Source organism: Bradysia coprophila, unplaced genomic scaffold, assembly GCF_014529535.1.
Source record: "Bradysia coprophila strain Holo2 unplaced genomic scaffold, BU_Bcop_v1 contig_94, whole genome shotgun sequence".
Taxonomy (NCBI): domain Eukaryota; kingdom Metazoa; phylum Arthropoda; class Insecta; order Diptera; family Sciaridae; genus Bradysia; species Bradysia coprophila.
The window spans coordinates 8686055-8711241 of NW_023504022.1; the positions used below are offsets into that span (position 1 = coordinate 8686055).

The following is a 25187-nucleotide window of genomic DNA, read 5'->3' on the forward strand; positions in this document are numbered from 1 at the left end:
GTGAGATAGCGAAAATATTTTTGTCAAATACAAGCGCATCGTAGTCTACCATTTAAAAAAAAAGATGTCATTGGCATCGAACTTATTTGCTAGGCCGCGCGTCTGAATGGCATTACCTCCTCACTATATTTACCTTGACCGTAACAAAGTCGCAAATGCTTCAAGAAATCTCAATTTTATTTCTTTGAAACAATCACTCCATTCACAATAATTCACAATGTAAAGTTTGTTTGAAACGCCATCTTTGTTCGAGTAGTAGATCAAACATATATAATTGATAGGAAATGTGCGTAAGGCAATTAATCAAGGATTATGATTCTGATATAGCACTCATGGCTTTGTGGTTAACAACGTATTAGACGTTGTAACAGTCGACCTTTGAATTCCGCTGGGTTATGAGATGCATAATAATCGTAATCAAATCCACTGGTGAATTGACTTATACCACTACTCAGCAAGTCTATTAGAGACTTAAGTGCTGGGTCCGTCCCATTACAAACTAAACTGAACTAAATCCCCAATTCTTTGCTGAGTGTAATTAACGAAGCCATGATGGAATATAACTTCTGTGTGATTAGACACCTTTATGAACACTATTTACAACCAGATTCTGATGTTTCATTTGCGATTATTTCTGTAAAAGAAACTGTGATCGGTGTTTCGTGAAAATGACATCGTCGTCGTCACAGTTACTTTATTCCATTTAAATACATTTTAATGGCTGCAGCTAAATCTAATAAAATACTTGTGACTGGTGGCTACATTTTCTATTCACTAGATATTCGCTGATCGTACCAGTTTGTAATTCAATTGAAAAAAAATCACGATTTCCAATAAACCATAAAATCTTTAACAGTTGCATGACCAATACTTACTGCCAATATATCCACATTGCTCCCCCGTATCATTGAATTTCAAATAACATCAACAATATCTTCCTTTCATCAATAATTTGTTAATAAAATATCCATAATTCAACGGTTACCAATAAATACACGACTCGTCTTCACATATCCGTACAACATTTCGTACCGACACAACGAGTCAATAAAAATCGCGTGTTTCGCTGAAGACTGAGCAAAATAAATCCACAAATTCACCCATGAACAAAGTTACGAAATAGTTTTTTGATATACCCAAACGCTACATTTATTGTCGGAATAAAAACACATTTGAAACGGTGAACATTTTTAGATATATTTGTTCGTTCAACTCGAACCGATAAAAAGAAAATTATCTCTGAACAAAAAAAAAGAAAAACGAAAAACGTATCGAGTCTTGAACTGTTTTCGTCATGCAGTTACCACCAATAAGTTTAAATGAACGATAGTTACAGTGGTTCTTCCATATCGTTCTGGCTTTTTTTATCATTATTCTAACCACCACTTATCAGTTATCCACTTTTTGATGTGGATTAACACATTTATATTGCTGCTCGTGTGGAAGCATTTAACTTTAACTAAACTTTTCACTATCTTAATGAGGCAATGTCTTTGTGTTTGCAGTGATGTTAATTGGAGCTTTCCATTTTGGTTTAACGGGAAAGTTTGATGTTTTATTTGATGAAATGCATTTTGAATGAACATTTATTCGAAATACGCGGAAAATTCAAACAACGTCAAATTTTCGACAATTTAACTTTGCCTTTTTCCTTGCTAATATAATAAGCACATCGCCTTCGGGGTGAAGTCATTAAAGAGCATTACCATCGGTTTGTTCCTTTTACAATGACAAATTTGTTGTGAACATGAAAATGTTTGTGATGAATGGCAATATGTATTGCGGAGGTGAAGGTCAATTTTTTTTTTATCAGCAACAGGTTTGATTATGTGGGTGTTGTAGGTTCTTTTTCTGTTGGCTTCGATACCTTTGGGAAAAAATGAAATAAAATGTTTGTAGAGCTTTGCACCTACGGCTTGGTAATCGTTATATGGATTTTGCATGTATGTCATGACCACAAGATGACAAACAACAAGGTAATTATGTTTGGGGGGTAAACAACATACGTGTACATCCATTTAGTCCAGTAGTCGGCATTAATGGAAATTGGCTGTTTAGGGAGACTTCAATTTATTAAATTGACATATATGGCTGGATTGTCATTTACAATTTTGTTTTCGGCCGTGACATGAAGCTTGACATTGACCGGTTGGGTTTTAGTTTATTGTTGAGTTGTTGTTTTTCTTTCTTTAATCTAATGTCAAAAAGTAATGTGGTGTTCGGTGAATGACGCCATCCATTAAGCCTACAATATTTATTAACATGTTGGACCCACCACTGTATAATCATTCATTTCCTACTTCTAATGTTTAATATGTTTTCTTGTGTTTGTTTCAAAATCTGCTGAGATTTTCAGTAAAGGGGGCTATTTTTGACAACACCCTTTCACAAATTTTCGTGAATGTTCCTAGGTTTTTCCATGTTTTCGAAAAAAATTAGAAAAATTTCGAAAAATACGGGGAAGTTCGTGAAAATATGGAAAAATCTTCACAAAATAAACCATGGAAATAAGACTTGGAAATCTATTACTTAATCTATCCTTTCATTATGCCTGCAACTCTTCTACTTAAGGCCCGTCATTGGGAAATGACAGGACAGTTTCCCGAAAATGTATGTAAAATTTTATCACAAAAATTCACCGAAAAAATTCAAAGAAACTCACCTCTTATGCTTTCCATTGTATTCAGGCATAGTCTCTTTCGCCAAGGCATATTTGAACACTAAACACTTTTTACTCGATGCAAAAACAAAAAGTTTTTTTTTTGTTTTGTCGCAACAAAAACACAGAAAATATTTCGACACAACTGTGACACTCCGCTACTATAAGTACTAGAATCAATGTTTGCTGTGTTCACTTCGGCGGTAAAATATTTTCATTCAAAAAAGTGTCGACATTTAAAAACAATCATCAAACGGTTGACAAAGGGTAGCGTATACATTTAATAATGCTCATCGACCATTTTTTAAAGCTTTACGAGAGCTCAGCGGACATTCTCTCAACGATGGGAGAGCATTTATTAAAAATTTAGCCTCTCGTAAGACTGCGCTGAGCGTAAATAAATGTTCGTTCCTCTTTAGTAAGCTAAGAAGACTTCGCGAAGTCTAATTATGCCACCTCTTTGAATAAAAATATCGGCTGAGTTCTAATAATTCTCCGCTGAGCTTTAACAAACCTCCGCATCAGGAAGTGTCCGTTAGGCCTAAGCAAGTTGCAGGAAGGCTTAATGGAGCGAATCGGACACTCAGCAGAGTTCTGCCAAAGCTAAGTGGAGTCTTATAAAATCATAGCAACAATTATTAGGTATCCGCTGATGCCTATTGAGTGTTCGCTTAGCTCCATTGCCTTACTACAACGTGCTAAGGTCTGACGGACTTTTACTGAAGCCTAGCGGAGAATTATTAGAACTCATTAGAGGTTTGTCAAAGCTCAGCGGAGAATTATTAGAGCTCAGCGGAGGTTTTTTAAAGCTCAGTGGAGAATTATTCGACCTCAGCCGATATTTTTGTTCGAAGAGGTGGCATAATTAGACTCAGCGAAGTCTTGTTAGCTTACTAAAGAAGTGGGAGAGGTTACAATTTTAATAAATGTCTACCATCAATGAAAAGTCCGACACTTTTTTGAATGAAAATATTTTACCGCCGAAGTGAACACAGCAAACATTCATTCTGGTCCTTATAATAGCGGAGTGTCACAGTTGTGTCGAAATATTTTCTGTGTTTTTGTCGCGACAAAACAAAAAAAAAAACTTTTTGTTTTTGCATCGAGTAAAAAGTGTTTTAGTGTTCAAATATGCCTTGGCGACATAAAGAGACGGTGCACGAATACAATGGAACGCATCATGGGTGAGTTTCTTTGAATCTTTTCGGTGAATTTTTGTGATAAAATTTTCCATTTCGGGAACCTGTCCTGTCATTTCCCAATGACGAGGCTTAACATGTTACAGATGGCTAGCTCACAGCTGTACATTATTGATTATTCTACTACTTCTATTGTTCAATATGTTTTCTTGTAGTTGTTCGAAAATCGCAAGGACCAGTTCTACCGAAAGTTGCTAAGTTTTTCAGAAATAAGCAGGTGCTATTTTTGAAGAAACCATTTCCAAAATTTTCTTGAATTTTCCTTAATTTTCCACAAAAAAAAATTGTACAAATTTTTGCAAAATTTACTGAAATTTGGGAAAATATAGGAAAAATTGCTCCCAAAATAGTCTCTACATTTCGCTATGTTCGTGAAGGTTATGTCGCATCTATGTTCATGTGCTTATCGACCAATGCGGTGAAAACATTCTATTGTCCCAGAATCCTTATTTTTCGATTACCAAATCGTCTAGCATAGCTCATTGCACTTTGTTTCTTGCTGCGACTAGAAGTCAGCGATAAGCAAAATACCATAATCAAAATTCATTCCAATGCTTCATTCACATCGATTGATTTTAACCCGTATCTACATTTTACATTCTACATTCTCGTCTTACAATCGCAGCGACATTATTTGTCATAGACAAATAGTTTTTTTTCCCTTGAAAGAAAAGCGAATTGTGTCCCAAATCAGATCGGTGCTTTGAACCACGAGCGAAACTATTGCATCGAGTGAACGAAAAGAAAATCGTTTTAAAAGCGACAAGAAAAATATGGAAAATAAATCCTGTATCCCATAACCGTATCTTTTATTTCTTGTGTGTTATGTAAAAAAGTTTCCATATTCAAGTCCCTTTTATATGAGCAAGAAAATCGCGGTTATGCATTGCCTCGATATATCACTGTGATACACAAATATGGTAATGTTATAGTCTCGTGTTTTTGGTTTGGTGGGTGATATATCCTATACAGCGATTTTTTTCTTCTTCTTCTTCTGTGCTTCCACAACCATAACAGTCGCCAGTGTTTTCTTTTCCAACGATTCAACCGGATTTATAAGATATTTTTCTTTTTTAACATTTTTTTTTCTCGCTCCGTTCGTTGTATTATATTTCCTTCACGAATTACATAACTTTTCCACACAAGGGTTCAACATTCTCTCGATATAAAACAATAAAAAAAATCCGACTTTGATTTTGTTTTTAGGCGGCGAAAAATCCAATATTGTTTATATTGCAAAGTATAAAGAAAAATATTTAATTCGATCATGGAACACACACAGACACACTGAAACACGCCAATATCAATTTCTTACATCCAACATTTACCGCACACGAGAACAACAACAACAACAACAAAAAGAATGTTTTGTGTGCCCCATCTCTTGCCCCTTAACTCCACACACAACACAGCATTCGCAACATTTAAGACTTTCATTTCACAAAATATATGAAATAATCTACAGAGACTTTCACTTGCTGAGTATGCAAATATTTGCGATTTATTTGGCATACAGAAAGGGAAAATTCTCTTAACATTATACATACATTGAAGCCGACATTACATACGTATAAAAGCATAACGTTCAATTTTCTCGAAATTTTCCTTTTCCATGTTGTTTATTTTGGAATGGAAATTCAAAAATTGCACACATTATTATTGCTAACATAAATTTTCCGAAGATGTTTGTTTAATACGGTTAGGGTATTAGAGCTAACGAAAGAGAACGGGAGACATTAGATCGGGTTTTAGTGATGTGTGTGGTTTACATACAGAGCATCCAGAAGAGTGTGTGTATATCTGGATATACCCAAAATTATGCCATTTCCATTAGATGTGTTCGGAATAAAATGTAAGCCGCAAAATATTTTCGAGAAAACCCATGGTGAGCAACATTGTCAAGTTTTGCGGTGTGTAATTTTGTGGTGGCATTTACGAAATATATATATTGTTAACAATTGAGTGTCTATACACACAGTCAATTGTTAATTCGCTATGAATATCGTCTTGATTAATGGGACAATTTTCGAGATGCCATTATTCAAACACTTTACATTATTGTTAGCGTTACGTGGCTCATGCCTCATCTTTTATAGATTGATGACATATTTATTTCGTGTTCAATGTCTTAATGAAATTCTATATGCCGTTTGACATTCACTAAATCCATCATATTCCGAAAATGGTTTTTGATTTATCATTTGAAGAAAATGGAAAATGATTTGGATATTTTTTTCATTTAACGTTTCATTCACCATTGTCAGATTGATGGTAATTATGATGGGCAATATTATGATATTGAGTGCAGAGTGTAGAGGAAGAGCTACGAACCGACGACACGAATAATGGTGTCAAATTTATTTTAAAACATAGCTAACGCCGACCCGTACGAAACAACTATTCGTATCAAAAGCCTTTAATGTGAAACTCTTCATTTCTCTTACTTCATTTTCTTCTCTGCTGAAAAACTATTCTCCCTTTAAAATCACTTACATTATCCACTCTTTGCCTTGTTATCATATACAATTAAATTGCCGGAGGCAATATAGACAGCCCCGTACGAAGTCAAATTTCATAAATTCCTATTTAAACAGCTATGTACCGCTATATTTACCTATATTTCACTGTAAATAAACATTTCACAGAGGAATATGCTATTATATAGCTATATATGTCTGTATATAGCTCAATATAGCTGTATATAGGTATATATAGATGTCCATATATGGAATCCCTGAAAACCCACACACATAACTAATTATTTCCATGTTAACAGAAACTCTCTAAGCATCATTTTTCCCACTTTATATCGTTTTACTAAAATCCAATATGGCCGCCGGCAGCCATTTTGTTAGGAGACCGGAAATAGTACCGACGCTTTACATTCGTTAATACCTTTCAAAAAAAAATAATCATGAAATTCGGTCAAAATTTACTCGAGATATTGTCAAAATACACCACGTTCACTGTACTTCCGAGTAGCCAGATAAGGGCTCACTCCAAGAGACCTAGCTCACGCTCCGGAGAACATAATTTCATAAAAAATTTTTTCCCTGATTGGTACGGTCAATACCTATCTAATAAAGCTAAAACAGACGAAATATGTTCAAATGTGGCCGACCTACAAGCAAAAACTGCTTGCCGCCCTGTGCCTGTTCCACACCAAGGGGTCTAACTCACGAGTCGGTCATCCGATTTCCATAAACTTTTTTTTTGTCGATCGGTATTGTAAATACCTTTTATTTGACGTACCACTTACAAGTTTAACGTTTAAATGTCCGGAGATATCTTCGAAAAACCGTAAAGCACTTATTGGGCCACAGCTCGGGAGGGGTCGATCCAAAATCACTCATCTTCGAACTTAGCCTGTCTTTTGACATTACCAAACGGAAAAAAAAAAGAATTTTCAAAATCGGATGCGTTTTACTCAAGTTATCGTGCAGACAGACAGACGGACAGACGGACAGACAGACGGACATTTTTTTTTCGCGGATTTGGCATCTCTAGACAACCACAATAGGTTTCCCCTTACTCAGGGAGTCCAATTCGACGTGTTACAAACGTATGCGTAAACCTATAAGACCCCAGTACTTCGTACGGGTCTAAAAAACATTGAAGTCTTGAAGTTGTCTGGCAGACTAATATTTTCGTGTAATATCCGAAGCCAATAGTGAAAGCTTTCATTTCTCTAATAACACAAACACCATCGATTGCTGTGTAAATAAAGTCTTTCATTTCAGTGCGATTAGAAGGGTTCGATTTGAAGAGCCTTTTAAGTCATTTTAGAGTGACAATTGACATTAACCATGAGAGATATTACAATTACAATTGGAAAATGTGATTGATTTAGGAATTCGATATATATTGACTCTATTGTCAATACTTCATCGACTGAGGACGAATATATTTGTGAGATGGAGAAAACTCATTTATAGCTGACTTTTTCTTCAATTACCGGTCTCTTGATTGACCGGTCTCAACACCTTCAGAGGTTTTATTCATATTTTATTGTGAACATTTTGGAAAATTCGATTACCTCCACTTGCTGTTCTTAATACCTTTTCGAATGATCTCAAAATTTTACCGATTATAAACACTGGATTACTTTGTAAAAATTGCCGAATTAAATCGACAGCTTCTTGAGCTAGAAGCAGTGACTATTTTTGGGAAAACGTTCTTGAATTTTCCCACATTTCCATAGACTTTCCCATATTTTCGTCAATTTTCCAATTTTCAACCGATTTGCATTTTACAACGAATAAAATTGATGTCACGATAGATGAAAGCAACGTATACCTTGCCGAATGCTGAACTGGACACACTCATACCACTATACTGTAGACAATTTGTTAGAAAAACTTTAAAATATTTAGAAATGCAAACGAACCAATCGATATGTCTCGGGGTCACATTTAGAGTAATTTCCATTCACATCACCGATCGATGTATAATATGAATATTGAGGGTATATAAGATGAAAAAGAGTCGAAATGAATACTCGTGTAGCCAGGATATAATGATATAGCGGAACGGTGTGTATTTAGTTCGTTCATTTCCTTTCTTTCGCACACGGTAAGCATAAAAGCAGTTTTTTACTATCGGATCTATTACTTCCTTTGATATAACGAATATTATGCATCTGTGTCCAAATGTTTATTTTGACGAGTGGTATCATGATCCGCGTCTTCGGCTTAGGATCACAATCACCTCACATTAGCGACATGCTGTGACGTCATCCCTATATCCATAGAGGTTTAAATCATACATTGAATTTTAGGGAAAATTGTCATTCCTTCATTTTGTTGTCTTGTTTTCGCTCATGCGATAAATCATCATATAGTATATCATCATATAAAGGAAATAGTCGAGGCTTGCCGATGATAATCTACTATTTCAAATCTTTTACTTCATTCTTTGAACATGCGTTTTGCTATATAAGACCGCATTAGGTAGTGTTTCTCGCTTATTCCTGGCTTCGATATCAATAACAGATGATTTGGCCGGGACTGTGGCAGTAGAATAGGACAGTATGCACAAAAACTGGCAAAATTTGGGCACTATCAGTTTTTAGACTTATCTCGGGAACTGTCACAGATGGAAGGATGGTTTCTTCGGCAAAGTCTTAGAGTTTTGGGATTAGAATAGGGCAGTATGCACAAAAACTGGCAATATTTGGGCACTATCAGTTTTTGGACTTATCTCTGGAACTGTAACAGATGGAAGGATGGTTTCTTCGGCAAAGTCTTAGAGTTTTGGGATTAGAATAGGGCAGTATGCACTAAAACTGGCAAAATTTGATCACTATCAGTTTTTAGACTTATCTCGGGAACTGTGGCAGATGGAAGGATGGTTTCTTCGGCAAAGTCTTAGAGTTTTGGTATTAGAATAGGGCAATATGCACAAAAACTGGCAAAATTTGGGCACTATCAGTTTTCAGATTTATCTCTGGAACTGTAACAGATGGAAGGATGGTTTCTTCGGCAAAGTCTTAGAGTTTTGGTAGTAGAATCGTGCAGTATACAAAGAAATTGTAAAAATTTGGTAGTATCACACAGGATGAGGTGTTTTGCATGAAAAGGTGTGTTAATGGTGATTGCGGGGGTCCAGGGGGCGGCAGCCCTTCCGGAACAACATATATCATTGTAGGTCTCCGCTTGTACGCAGAAATTGTAAAAACAAAACAAAAATATTTAAATTTTATGGTTCTAGAATATTCTTGGAACTTAGCCTTCTAAAATATTGGTTTCTTCGACAAAGTCGCAGTGCCATAAAAGTCTCAAGTTTCAATTTTAAATTGGATGGCTTTAGGTTGTTGCTTCGCCAAAGTATGCCAATGGCAAACTTGTTCCATCGGTAAATTTACTGAAAGGACAAGAGTATGTGGTTGATAGACCTCATACTAACAACAAACAACGCTCAGATACGCAAAAAATGACTTTACAACCAATTGTTAATCTTTAAAAATTTCCGAAAGTATTTTGCCTTTTAAGGTCAAACAAAGCTGTTTCGGCTGCTCCTCGTATTGACACATACGAAACATAAATCTTTTTTATCTCAATTGTGTACAATGTGCAATCCGAATATTTTTCCCTACTCGAAAAGCTAATTTCACCATCCGTTAATGTGCTAAATTTTCGGTAATTAGCCTGTGACCGGGTCATTTAACGAAACTGTTGTGCCTGTTTATAACATAATGTTCAATGAGAACGGTTTAAACTGTAAATTAGCACAAATGTTCGCGGGTCGGGCGTTCGGATTTGTAGACATCGACCCTCAACTACTCTTTGTGCAGAATACGATTTCATTTGAAAATGGATAGCCAAGGATTTATCTATATGTTATGTAAAGTGTCATAGCTTTATCACCGTCTGTCATGTTATATAAATTTCTAAGTGAAATAAATGGATTTGTTGTCCAATGTTGGACGATGTTCATTGTTCGTTGTACAGATATACAAGATTTTGTCGTGCATTGTGTTGTTGTAAAGGTTATTTTTTGTGTGCCACAGCTACGGAGTCATTTTTCGAAATGAATTTACAAAGGAACGGACAGACTATTTTCGGTGACACGTGTTGAGGTTCATTCGATGTGAATGGAAAATCCGACTTTAAACTGTTCGTATCTCCCATAGGTCTTTTTGTTTTGCTTATTGGTTTTCAATTTGATGGTTCGTTTTTCTCGGTAGTCCAGTAATGTCGTGATTGACGCCTTTTCGTTTAGTTTCTTGAATTAAATCAAGTAGTTTTCGCTGCGCTCTTAGCCGTACACTTATCCAGAAATTCATTTTTCTGTTTTATTTACTTATCCAAAAAAAAATGTCTAAAGAGTTCCCGTTCAATACTCGCTTTTTTTTGCGAACGCTGTTATTGAAAGCACTCAGATTGCTTTTAAATTTGAAGTGGAAACTTTTGAGAATTATACTCTTCATATTACACTTCTCTACGGTGGTATAAGTAAGGGTATAAGCGCAATAACTACCGATAATTTTGCTTATTGAAAATTTAAAACGTTTTATTTAAAGTTTAAGAGATTTCGCCAAAGTTTAGTAAACTTTTTTAGATTTTTTTGTACGTTGATTCAGATGCATTAAGTGCAATATTGAAGCTCTCCATTCAGCTTGCCAACTACAACCAAATTTAAACTTTTTTTGCAATGTTTTTTGCAGCAGATCATTAATTTAAGACACCAATGATTGGCTTAGTCTCTTTGTTTAGAGAAGAGTTTTAGAAGCGAGTAATAAAAGCTTGGCTCACGTCAGAAACACGTAATGTTGTAAGCACATTATGTGAATCATAAATAATGCGGGACGGTTCAATTTTATACTGTGTCTGTCGTAAAAGTGGTATCCTAATCGTATCATTTGCCGCACAAGTTAATTCGGATGTAAATATAACATTTCCCCAATGTCCAAAGCAAAATTCGTTTATAATGTAGAGGGCATTAGAACTGACGTGTCTGAACTGTGTTTCGGACTAACTCAACCGACCTTACCATGTTGTAGAATATTGTTAAATCTATTTGAATGTGCATTGTTTAACCAAACTCAACATAACTGGAAAGCTTTTAAGAATATTTCACTTTGCGAAAAGTAAATCTACCTTGGTAACGTGATTTCCACAGCAACTACATCCAATGCACAGCAACAACAATTTTCAAATTTATATTTCGATTGACTAACTGCTAAAATTCACCAAACAATGCCAAAACTTACGAGTTTAACCACAAATATTGAAACTTCAGCGAAAACTTTGTTTTTACACTTTAGTTTCCACAACTTTGCGTTAGGGGTGGTTGAAGTTGAAACGCAGACATTGGCGTTGCCGATGTGTAAACGCCGTTTTTTTTCGAAAAATAAATTTTAGTTGGCCGGCTGGATGGTGAACATTTTTAGAGGAATTTAGAGGACTCATTTGATTTTATCACACGAAAGTGAGACTTCTCATTGTTGACCTCGATTTTATATGCTGAAGGTGTTGAAAGAAGTGCTGGAAACATAAAAGGTATGGTTTCCGACGCATGTAGTATATAACTATAATTATCATAGTCCAGCACTTTTCGAGCAGTAGCCATGGTCGTTATTTCGCCGGTCACTCATATCTGGCTGAAACTACACTTATATGGTAGATAGTTAATCAAATTTAATTTTCGATTTTTTTTTATTGAATACCCGGTTCGCCAGACTTAAAGTGAAAAGAAATATTGCTACAACATCGCATGTAATTTGAAAAAGTTTAAAATTTGTTTCGATAAAAAGAAATTGAGAAACCATCGTTCTTTTTCCCGCTCACGCTGTGCTAAGCGGATAAATATTATTTCCGGAGAAATATTGCAATTAATGGTAATAACTTGCGATTGATTGCTTTTCGAAACAGAATTTCGCTTTGCTAAGTTTAAATTTAAAAAATTTCAGTAAAAAAACCATTTATCAATTAATTGGATTGGAGAAAAAAAAACTGAGAATTTTATTATACTCGTGACATGGTAAGATGGCGCAGGTAACAGCTTTAAACAGAAAATGTAACAATTGAAATTTAACTGTAATCGTTCAACGAAAGACTCGAATATAATTCTTACCATCAAGTTTTCATTTCAAGAATTTCAAGATAAATTACAGACGAAAATTCTCTCCGACTAATAATTTCTTTTTTGTCGGAGTACAAAAATGTAATTTCATTGTTGTTCCTGTTTCTTGCACTAAACAGCTGAAACTACGCGAGTTTTCATAGAAAATTTTTGCATTATTATACTCGAGCTCCTCAAATTGTATAAATGAAAGACTGCGAACCATATTATGCATTACGTCTTACGTTTTATATTTATGTTATTCCCATTCTACATCGGTATTGTTCTTCCAACCATTTTAAAATTAGATTTTTTTTCACAAAAAAAAACTTGCATTCGTGAAATAGTGTAGTTAATATGAGAAGATAAAAGAGGACTAGAACTTGATTTACGTTTTGTCTATATTATTATGTGCGCAAAAATTTCACTTTGAGGCAGGGCTTACTATTCGGATATTTTTCCGAGAAGTATTAAGAATTTCAGACATTTTAGGAATTTGTATTAATTTTTAAGAAATTGTAGGAAATTTCAAAAGAAATTCGTTTAACAAATGAAAACCTATTTTCATTTGTTCAACGAATTTCTTTTGGAATCATTTACAAACCATCACAGGACCAAACTTTGTGTGGTATCGTTGAATTTCACTTTTCTTGAAAAAACTTTCATGTTTAAGAAAATTCTCAAAAGTTCTGAAATTTTGAAAGATTCTTAAAATTATGAGTTCTTAGAATTTTTTTAACAATTTAAAGAATCAGATTCTAAAAATTCCTAAAAACTTATAAATTTAAGAATTTTTAGGAATTGAAAGAACTTTTAAGAAGTATGTCATGAAAATTCTTAACAACTTTCAGAATTTGTACCAAATTTTCAAAATTTTATTACAGTGTGTGTTCATCTTAAGAGCGCTCACCCCTTGGCAAAATTCTAGCCTACATTTGTGCGCAAAACTATACGTTTTTTGATGATTTCTCCGAACGCAAGTCTTTTTTTTAAAGTAAAACCATTAAAGCATGCAAAAATGTGTTACTTTTAAAGGAAAAATTGGTTTGTGGGTGATAAGTTATGCCACTTGGAGAAACCTTTGCAAAATGTGTAAATTACACATTTTGCAAGGGTTTCTTCAAGTGGGTAAAATTATGACGTACAAACCAATTTTTCCTTTAAAAGTAACACATTTTTGCATGCCTTAATAATTTTACTTTTTTAAAAAAAAACTTGCGTTCAGAGAAATCATCAAAAAACGAATAGTTTTGCGCACAAATGTAGGCTAGAATTTTGCCAAGGGGTGAGCGCTCTTAAAAAGTGCATATAGACGAGAGAGTAGTTGTGATTATGGTTATTGACATTCTGTCACGCTGCGATGTCTACCTCTGTGGGTCACTTCATTACTCCCCTTTCAGTGAAAGCGAACAAAACTTAAAGTAAAAAATAAAAATAAAATTAAAAGAAAACTCCTTTGCACTACGTTCATACTTGGCTCAGCTCAGATCACTTGCCCGTGGAAAAGTGTAAGGAAAAACAGTTTAAACAAAATGGAAAAATAAAAACAGCAACACTTGCAGCCACCGACAAAATACTAAATGCTGGTTTCAGCCTGTCTATCGACACTGTGTCCTTCCTACCGTTGATATTTAGCACGAAATCTTTCCTCAGCCGTTTAACGACTTCAAAAGGCCCGTCGTAACGGGGATGTAGACTAGGCTTCACCTTGTCAATCCTAACAAAAACACGTATTCAATGCCTTCGGGATTCTTTAACAACCTTTAACAACCTGTTGTGCCACTGCTGTTTCTACATCTGTGGGTCACTACAGACTCTATGATATTTTGGCGTAAAATTTGAATTCGCTAAGCGATTTTAAAATTTTGTTCCAAAATATCACTTTACTGACTGGGAACATCGATGACTTTTAAAACTCTAAAAAATTTGAAACATTATCCGAACTAAAAAAAACCCACTGAACAATTTCTAAGGATTTAAGAATGGAAATTCCGTATAAAAAGCCCTGCATTGAGTAGAGCAAAGACATTCGTACTTAGGAAATATATTTCAGCATTATATTAACTAAAAATATGAAATTCTAACAATGAGAAATTTTCTATTTTACTAAATTCCCCAGGTGATGCTATTAAATTAAAATCAGAATGGTGCGCTAGTGTTTTTCTTCTTCTTCTTTCGTTCTCTTCTTCTTCGGTATTTTTCATTTAAAAACCCTATCCATCCTATCCACTCGTGTTACCGGGCGACATTTTCAGTGACTTTACCGTTTCTTGATACGGTATAAAACTTTTGAATACGAAATCACAATATTGTCTTTGTAAATATAAATGGGAATATTCTGTTTTTGTTGTTAGTCGAATTTCGGCATAGAGGTGTATAAGCTGAGGATGACGGATGAAACAAATGGACAATAAATAACGAAAACACGTAAAATAAATTATGGAGATATGTGGCTGGAATATTATTTTGTCATTTGATGGTATTGTTATGTTATTTTGCGCACGTCGAAATACCTTTATTCTATTTTCATGTTAGAAAAATACAAAAGGGAAATTATGGAAAATGGAAAATTTGATTTGAATATATGCATAGAAATTTCTGTCTGTGTGAGGCTTTTTTTTCCATCCTAACTCTCGTATAAATAACGCACCACAAACGCTATATCTCAATAGGTAAAATGTAATGTCTACACACGTTTCAAATAGAAAACGAATGTATTCCTAAAGCGATTGTCAATCAAATCGAAATGTATGTCTGATCTGATCCGTTTACAATAAGATAAGGGACTCGTGTTTCATGTTGGTCTGAAATAAAAGAGAAAATCATCGGTGCTAGTGCGGGAACATCTAGTTTCCATCAAATCTTTTTTTTTACAAATTAGTCAAGTTGTGATTGATTGATTGTTGCTTTTCTTAACCTGAAGATAAAAAATGGCGGCAAATTTGATTTTATTTTATGGCGTAATGCATGCAAACCTACTCAATTTCTACTGTTTAAATTGTGTAGAGTTTTACAAGTTTTCGTTGAATTTCTTGCTGTGTTTTTAAGCTCTGCTACTAACATGAACATAGAAAAAATATTGAAAGGAACCTTAGAAACGCGTATATCGAATTCTGCTATGAAATCATCCGAGTGTGTTATCATAAAATCTATTACTTCTTTTTGTTGAAAGTGTCGTCAATGGTTTGGTTGAAAATCTTTTACTTCATTTGCTTTAACATAAATTCTACAATATTAGATAAGACCTGCCCTTACATCTCCTGGTGTTTATCGTCGTTGTCGATAACAGATTTAAATGTTAGCTGAATAAGGAAATAATGTTCTCCAAGTTCTTTTAAATACAAACACGCAGAGCTTTGACAAATATTCAGTAAATATACAGCAAACACTCAATCTAGTGCTAAAAAAAACGGTGTGCCATACTTTATGTCGTATTATTTTCTCTCTTTTTGTCGAGACAAAACCAAAAAAAAACTTTTATTGTTGGATCAAGTTATAAAGATTTTAGTGTTCATTTGTGCCTTCGAGAACTAAAGAAACTACGAATGAATGCATGGGAAGCAAAGGTGAAATTCTTTGATATTTTTTTTGTTGAATTTTCACGATACATTATTTTCCATTAATTTTCAAGTCAAGTACTAATGTCGGCCCTTAAAACACAAAAAGACAGACGTTAGCAGTCCCTTTTTTAGGAATTTAATGTTTAAAAATTCCTAAAAACTTCTAAAATTCTTGAATTTTGTTATTTTTAAGAATATAACTCATAAAAAGACGCACTGCGATAGTGTCATACCTACCAGAAATGCTCGAAAAATATTTAAATATATATTACACACTTGTCACGAAGAAGTCGAGGCTTGCCGAGACTGATAGTGACAAGTGTGTAATATATATTATCTGTCTAGAACGATAATCTCGAGGTTATCTCTCTAGGGAGTTTTTACTTATCTCGATATATCTGTTGTCGACAGATAAAATATGATATGCACCTATTGCCAGACTGTTATTTTGACGTGTAGGCATTATGGCCCACGCCTTCGGCTAGGGCAATAATGTCCTACACGACAAAATATCAATCTTGGCAACAGGTGCATAATATATATTATCAAATAAGCGAAAACGAGACAACAACATAGACCTGAAGTGTAATTTTTGAATTAAACTTCTAGTTAAGTAATTTTGACATCCGAACACCGCGCGTATGTGATAATATATATTACACACTTGTCACGAAGTGACAAGTGTCTACTCTATTTTATCACATAAGCGAAAACGAGACAACAACATAGACCTGAAGTGTAATTTTTGAATTAAACTTCTAGTTAAGGCCAGGTTATGGTCCGATACATCGCAAATATGTCAGGACGCATAACCTGGCCTTAAGGCCAGGTTATGGTCCGATACATCGCAAATATGTCAGGACGCATAACCTGGCCTTAAGGCCAGGTTATGGTCCGATACATCGCAAATATGTCAGGACGCATAACCTGGCCTTAAGGCCAGGTTATGGTCCGATACATCGCAAATATGTCAGGACGCATAACCTGGCCTTAAGGCCAGGTTATGGTCCGATACATCGCAAATATGTCAGGACGCATAACCTGGCCTTAAGGCCAGGTTATGGTCCGATACATCGCAAATATGTCAGGACGCATAACCTGGCCTTAAGGCCAGGTTATGGTCCGATACATCGCAAATATGTCAGGACGCATAACCTGGCCTTAAGGCCAGGTTATGGTCCGATACATCGCAAATATGTCAGGACGCATAACCTGGCCTTAAGGCCAGGTTATGGTCCGATACATCGCAAATATGTCAGGACGCATAACCTGGCCTTAAGGCCAGGTTATGGTCCGATACATCGCAAATATGTCAGGACGCATAACCTGGCCTTAAGGCCAGGTTATGGTCCGATACATCGCAAATATGTCAGGACGCATAACCTGGCCTTAAGGCCAGGTTATGGTCCGATACATCGCAAATATGTCAGGACGCATAACCTGGCCTTAAGGCCAGGTTATGGTCCGATACATCGCAAATATGTCAGGACGCATAACCTGGCCTTAAGGCCAGGTTATGGTCCGATACATCGCAAATATGTCAGGACGCATAACCTGGCCTTAAGGCCAGGTTATGGTCCGATACATCGCAAATATGTCAGGACGCATAACCTGGCCTTAAGGCCAGGTTATGGTCCGATACATCGCAAATATGTCAGGACGCATAGCCTGGCCTTAAGGCCAGGTTATGGTCCGATACATCGCAAATATGTCAGGACGCATAACCTGGCCTTAAGGCCAGGTTATGGTCCGATACATCGCAAATATGTCAGGACGCATAACCTGGCCTTAAGGCCAGGTTATGGTCCGATACATCGCAAATATGTCAGGACGCATAGCCTGGCCTTAAGGCCAGGTTATGGTCCGATACATCGCAAATATGTCAGGACGCATAGCCTGGCCTTAAGGCCAGGTTATGGTCCGATACATCGCAAATATGTCAGGACGCATAGCCTGGCCTTAAGGCCAGGTTATGGTCCGATACATCGCAAATATGTCAGGACGCATAGCCTGGCCTTAAGGCCAGGTTATGGTCCGATACATCGCAAATATGTCAGGACGCATAACCTGGCCTTAAGTAATTTTGACATCCGAACACCGCGCGTATGTGATAAACAGAATTTACTTATGTTACATTGTTGCAATCCTTTGGATTGTTCTAAGAAACGTTTGAATGTTTGTTTACAACGTTTTCAACTAACTGAACGCTGTATGGATGAATGAAAGCCTTCCACAATCACAAAGGGCATTTAAACTCCCTACCATGATTATACGTTATGACGTCAAGTCGATACAAGCAAAAATCGAAATCCATTGAAATTACTAGCAAATCCAATTAATTTTCTTCGTTTTGTTTCTCACCTAGGTACCACAAGACCGAACAATCGTGCGACGAGTACTGCGAACCGTTTCACTGCCACTGTTCGTCTGCATGAGCACGATATCAAGCTGTGGCATTTTAGTAGCTGTTGCACTCATTGTATTCAACATATGGAACCGACATCGAAGGTAAATTTTGTAAAATTAAATTGTCCCACCGTACATAAATAAGCAATAAAACCAGCCCCCTTCACTCAACTCTATCAATACCGTATGTTGTTGTGTGTGTCATATTGTAAATTCATTTTTCATATACCTATTTGCTATCACAACAACATCCATTTCCATCCATATCCCCAAACGAGCAGACGACGGTCTCAATTTAATTAATTGTGTCACACAATTACATGATGATATTGTCATTCTGTGCTCTGATGCCTATATTAACAACAAAATGGAATAAACAACACACACACGACAGACAGACGGTTCATATATAATAAAGTTCACCATAAAAGTTCATATGCAGAAACTTTTTATTGCCCCGAACACAATACCGGGCTCCGGGTTTACAGAATATGGAAACTGAAAATTACATAATTTTATACAAATTGCTTTTTTCCATCAATTAAAATTCCATTATTCTCAATATTTTGTTCAAATTGTTCCGGTGAATGTCTGTGCATTTGCCATAGCTACGACTAGTGGCTATGTACGGTTGTTTGTTGTTTATTTAAATCGGGCATTGGATTTCCGTCCTTCTAAATACCGTGCCCTGCATCGATAGATCTGGATATTTATCGAATCAGAGCGTTTCGTGACTGTAAAAATGTTTGGAATTTGAAATTTTATTTAATTTTCGCATCAGCATTCGTCGAATTATAATATTTCCGTGAATTGGAACATTCCAGCTAGGAAATATGGTTTAGCCATAATATTATTTACGATAACACGGCTTAAGCCTACGGCTAATATTTGTTCGAATGGCTTATTTGGTTAGTTAATTGAAATTTGTTTTGTGATTTGTGATGTAAAATGATTTCGATTTATTATATCGCCCTCAATTTGGTGCAAAATTGATTGAATGCGTTGACAAAATACAAACACAAATTGCATTGAGTCGCTGTGTTTACATATCCAAATAGTCGGTAACAATGCAGCCTAATTTTATAGCGTACAATGTGTCAGAATGGATCAGTTAATTGATTCATCGATTCAGTGAAAGCAAAACGGTGAAACGGATAATGTTGTTTTGTTAACAGAACGTGAACATTCTGATAAATTATGGTTGGTCATCAGTTTGCCAATTTTAATTTTGGCGAGGAATAGTTTCTTTAAGATTCACCTTTTCTTTGTGGTTTCAGTAGCATACAAACGATCATAAGATCTGATCTTCTTCTACCATGAATTAATACTTAAAACAAAAGAAGTAGTAGACCTAAACATTATATCGCAATGCATATCGTCCAGTGATTTTTATTTGCAATTTCAATTCATAAATTCTTACACTTTTAAAAATTATGAAAAATTATAAAAATTCCCGAAAATTTTCCAAATTCATCAAGGACAAGACAGTGTCCCAAAAATGTAATTTCACCATCAAAATTCACCGAAAAAATTCAAAGAAACTCACCTTTTATCCTTTCCATTGTATTCGGGCATAGTCTCTTTTGGTCGCCAAGGCATGTTTGAACACTAAACACTTTTTACTCGATGCAAAAACAAAAAGGTTTTTTTGTTTTGTCGCGACAAAAACACAGAAAATATTTCGACACAACTGTGACACTCCGCATTATAAGTACTAGAATGAATGTTTGCTGTGTTCACTGCGGCGGTAAAATATCTTCATTCAAAAAAGTGTCGGACCTTTCAACGATGGCAGACATTTATTAAAATTGTAACCTCTCCCACTTCTTTAGTAAGCTAAACAGACTTCGCTGAGTCTAATTATGTCACCTCTTTGAATAAAAATATCGGCTGTGGTTATAATTGTAATAAATGCTCTGCCATCGTTGAAAGAATGTCCGCTGAGATCTCGTAAAGCTTTGAAAACGGTCGGTGAACATTATTAAATATATACTCTACCTTTTGTCAACTGTTTGATGATTTTTATAAAATGTCCGTCACTTTTTTGAAAGAAAATATTTTACCGCCGAAGTGAACACAGCAAACATTCATTCTAGTACTTAAAATAGCGAAGTGTCACAGTTGTGTCGAAATATTTTCTGTGTTTTTGTCGCGACAAAAAAAAACTTTTTGTTTTTGCATCGAGTATTAAGTGTTTAGTGTTCAAATATACCTTGGCGACCTAAAGAGACTATGCCCGAATACAATGGAAAGCATAAGAGGTGAGTTTCTTTTGAATTTTTTCGGTGAATTTTTGTGATAAAATTTTCCATACATTTTCGGGCCACCTTTGACAGACATACTCTTCTAATTGCAACAAATAAATTTAGACTGAAATTGCAATCACAATTCAAATGATATCTAATGTTCACTGTCAAACATCATACATAATGACGCTACACGGCCTGGCACAGCCTTGCAGTTCACTCATATAATATGTGTGCTCATGCCCATCATTGTAATTATATTTACATAACACAGTTTCAAGACAACTTTTGATATCATCAAATGGTCCACGCAATACAAACCCCGCAAAATTACATCCATAAATCACTACCCAATATACTCTTGTACTATATGCATAAGTGTTGATTAAAAACAGGTGTTTGCAACACATATATTAATCCCAAACGTCCCCTTGGTGGGTAATTTAAGAGTATTTTAGTCTGGCAATAGAATTTGTAATGTTCTGTCGAGGACAAGGAAAATGAGTGGAAAAAGAAACTTTAATTATGAGACCGTAATATATGTTTGGTGAAATTGTAGTTTTATTATGTTAGGATAGAAGAGGTAGAAACACACACCCACACATTCTACCTTCATATAAAGACATTTTAAAACATTCAAATTTTGTGCCGTGTTGTGTTTATTATGGAAAAATAAGGATCTCATTATATGGTTGACAAGATGAAAGTTATTTTTCCCTACAACATTTATCGTTACAAGGAAATTGTTCGGGACAGCACTGCTCCGTAAGTTTTATAAAGTATGCAATGTCTTGAGTGTATTTCATTGCATACATTTTATACGTAAGCCATTTTTCCACTACCATATACAGCTTACACCCAGCCAGTGCGCTCGGGTAAAAAGATGTAGATGGTAAACAAATTAGATTTATGGGAATTTTATTGCCCATATTATAGCTGGAAATAGCTGAAAATACTGTACGTCTTATAATGTGCCAGGATAATATATGGAGAGATTTTCATTTAGGAAAATACATTTATAAATATACTGTACTTAAACTCTGAAAAGTATTTTCGTTATATCTTTACAGTGGAATGAAAATAGGAGATGTGTAGATACCATTTTTCAAGTCTAGCATTTTATTATCGTATTATCGGTCAGTGGTTGGCGAAATCTGTTCGTATTCTTGTTCTGCACGTGGTAAAGGTTTGTAAAGTTCATCCATCCAGTTCATCTAACGCAGCATCTTGGGATTCTTTCTTTCAATTTCCGAAACTACGACAAGAAAAGAAACATTTATTCTCTAATCTAGATGTGGATGGAATCTAAAACAAAAAAAAATATTTTTACAAGTCTTCTGCTTAAAACGAAACATTCAATGTACCAAATTATGGTAATATACGCGATGATGTATGTGGTCTGCAACGTCCTAGTGACCAGGGTATTACTTATCGACTTGTAGTAGTTTTTATTGCTAGTTTAGAGCGCCACAATGTCTATGTTAGCAGAATCCAAGCAAATTTCTTTAAAAAAAAGTTCTTATCCATTTTACGTTCGAAAATTCGTAGAAGTTTCCCTCTCTTACCATCCCGTCGCTCTTATGTGAATCTTAGATGATATTTCGTAGGCGTAAAATGGATCGGGAAACTTTGAAACAAAGTTTGGAGTCAAGCAATATTTTGTAACAGTCTAGACTCTTTGATGCCTTAGACGAAATTCTATTGCATTATTCACACCGAGAACTTTCTTTCACCAAGACAGAATTTCTTGTGGGAATTCTTAAGAGTTTTTATTTGAAATTTTTTAAGTATTTTCAGAATTTTTACGGATCGAAGTTCCCAATAATAATCCCTGCCCAATAATGTGAAATGGTGAACACAAAGTTTGATTTTGTAGAACAATTTTATTGTATGTAACTTGATGAAGACTGTAACAAGACTCAGGGCGGCATGTGACTTACTTTTCTCACTAATTCCGACTGTTTTTAAAAGAAGCGATAGTGACCTACTTTTTCCTGATTTTTTTACTTTTATCACTATTTCCAACTATTTTGAAAGAAATATTGAAAAATCGGAACAATTTCTTATTTCATTTTAATATTTATTACATTTTTAAGACGTACACGAAACCACAGTAGTCCACTTATCCCAAGTGAATCTAAAATTCGCAGAGAATATTTTTTAGTTGAACAGAAAGTAGCCGCAGGTAGCTGTATTCTGGGACCAGTATCCTACAGATGCTTCTGCAAAGGTTTCATTCTGCACGCAATCTAGAGGTCCCTATACGACATTCAATCAATAAAAGAATTGACGAACAAAAATGTTAAGATGTAGTTTCGCCTATGAAAATATCGTATCTATAGACGAAAACAGCTCAAAAGTTTGCCTGTAAAAGTTCATTTGAAATGTATTTCAGTTCCCTATGCAGTAATAGAACCAGGGGCGGATCCATCTATGTGCGGTCGAGGCGGTCGCCGGGGGTCAGAAATTGATTTTTGCAAAGAAAAAATTTTTTACACGAAAACCGTCCGCATCAGAAATTTGTTTGTCTTCTATCCGCCTGGGTCAGAGCAAAACCTGGATCCGCCCCTGAATAGAACGCACTGGAATTAAAAATTCAAATTAGTTTAAGTTTTTGTATTGGCAAGGTCCAAAAATAGGGTGAATGTGCTGGAATGGAGAAAGTCATCTCCTGGAAAACCCTCAGCTGATGCGATTTTTCGAAATAAATTCAATTGTTAGTATTTAACGAAAAAGACATTTAAAGTTAACTTTATTTCACTGTGGCGAAACTTAACCTCAAGTTTTTGAGTAAAATATCTTACTTGGTAATGGAACAAATGATGGAAATGGCAATTCTTGTGTGTTTACCAATCTGGACTACAAGTCGATCGCCAAAATTAGCATTATCCAGCATTAGTTACATTGGTAAGTAATGTACTACTTGAATCAAGCAAAGGTAAACAATGTTAGCAATCGCTCAGCCAGTTTCCTTCATCGATGAGGTAAACGGGAAATAACTCCGGTATTTTATTTTTCCTAAAAGTATAAACAATTCTAAATTTTTAATCACCTTCCTTTATGGTACATTCAGATACAGGGCTTACTTTAGAGAATTTTCATTCTGAAAATTCTGAAAAAGTTCCGAAAAAGTTCTGAAAAATCCCGAAAAATTATTTCAGAATTTTTCTGAACTTTTTCGGAATTTTTTCAGAATTTTCGGAATTTTCAGAATTAAAATTCTCTAAAGTAAGCCCTGCAGATATCCACGATTTAATAACAGAGTCTGTTTAAACATGTGCCGTTATTTCTTAAATATATCAGATGGAGTTCTTTTGCTCTAAAAAACGTTTGTAAAAATAATATTTCATTTTGAGTCCTTTCAGTTTATAAGGGACAAAAACAAGTAATCAGATAACAATAAGTTCTTAGGGCCTTCCAACCGCCAAAACTACGGTTCTTATTATTTTCAGATGTCCCAATCACACTTTGTCATACAGTAAAAGTTTTTGTCCAAAGCACCTAGCTGGGTAATAGAGGATTTTACACGTCAAGTAGAGTAGTGTTTCGATACCAATAATACCACTAGCAGCCTTAATGGTAATTTTGCAATGACATTATGAAAAAATCGAATTTCGTGCTCCTTTTCCAAGATTTTTAAACTTTCCGCACGTTGCCAACAAGCGCTAAGGTGTTACTTTACTTTTTCTTAGTATAAAATGGCGATTTAGAGTTGGTTTTTCTCACTATTTGGTCACTTTTAGTAAATCAATTCATAGTGAGAAAACCAACTATTTTCGGTAAATTTGATCACTTTTTTACTATTTTCTGAAGAAAAATCACATGCCGCCCTGAAGACTGATTACAAGTAAACAGCCTCGATGAAGCGGGTAACAGTGGCAGAGACAGAAATTTACGACATGAGAAAATGCGACAAAGTGGTTCTGTCGTAAAATTTGGATTTTCTTAGCGCAACATTTTTGAATTTGAATTTTTAAGAATTCGATTTTAATTGATTGAACACAAGAAACAATCAACATTTTTCTAATTAATACTCGCAACAGCTCAAACCTAGCCTGAAACGAGAAAGTCTAATTGAAATCAGGTTGGGTTTAGGTTTTTAATCGATTGATCACAGGAACTGAAACAGCGAAAATCTCATCACATAAACAGATTCAGAAAAAGTCTCAGGCCTAGAATCTAGACCGTTTAGAGCACAGGAAATGAATCAGGTCGTGTGAGTGCTATCCTAGGTACATATCTCAATGTAACAGTTTCTTTGGATCTATTCGCATAAAAACAATTTTAATGTTTATGACAGCGAGAACATTAGCCACGGGTTTTTACGTTTTTGAAAACATTGAACACCGATTTTAATATCTATGAGCACACTGTACACGGATGGTACATTGCTAACCAATTATTAATAATAAAATCATAATTTTGCACACTTTTTCACACAAAAAAACGAAAAATCATCAAAATCAACCACATCAAAACAAGAAATCTGATTTATAGTTTTCTCAACTGTCACTTTTTCGTTGTACCACTTTGTCGCAATATGACGCAACGACAA

At 35.2% G+C, this 25187-nt stretch overlaps 1 protein-coding gene and 1 long non-coding RNA gene across 3 annotated transcripts in view; one reads left to right on the plus strand and one right to left on the minus strand.

Moving 5' to 3' along the window:
• The window catches only part of LOC119085245 (gamma-aminobutyric acid type B receptor subunit 1), a 271765-nt gene that overhangs the window by 199994 nt on the left and 46584 nt on the right, over positions 1-25187 (plus strand). For both annotated transcript variants that reach the window (XM_037195575.1, XM_037195574.1), the window contains exon 9: positions 18346-18488. In XM_037195575.1, coding sequence (XP_037051470.1) covers positions 18346-18488 — 143 coding nt within the window. The remainder of the gene's footprint in view (positions 1-18345; positions 18489-25187) is intronic.
• Positions 14007-23405, minus strand: LOC119085298. The gene is made up of 3 exons (XR_005089266.1): positions 23394-23405; positions 21661-21672; positions 14007-14171 (listed from the first exon to the last, which is right to left on the minus strand). It is a non-coding gene; the product is annotated as an uncharacterized LOC119085298 (long non-coding RNA).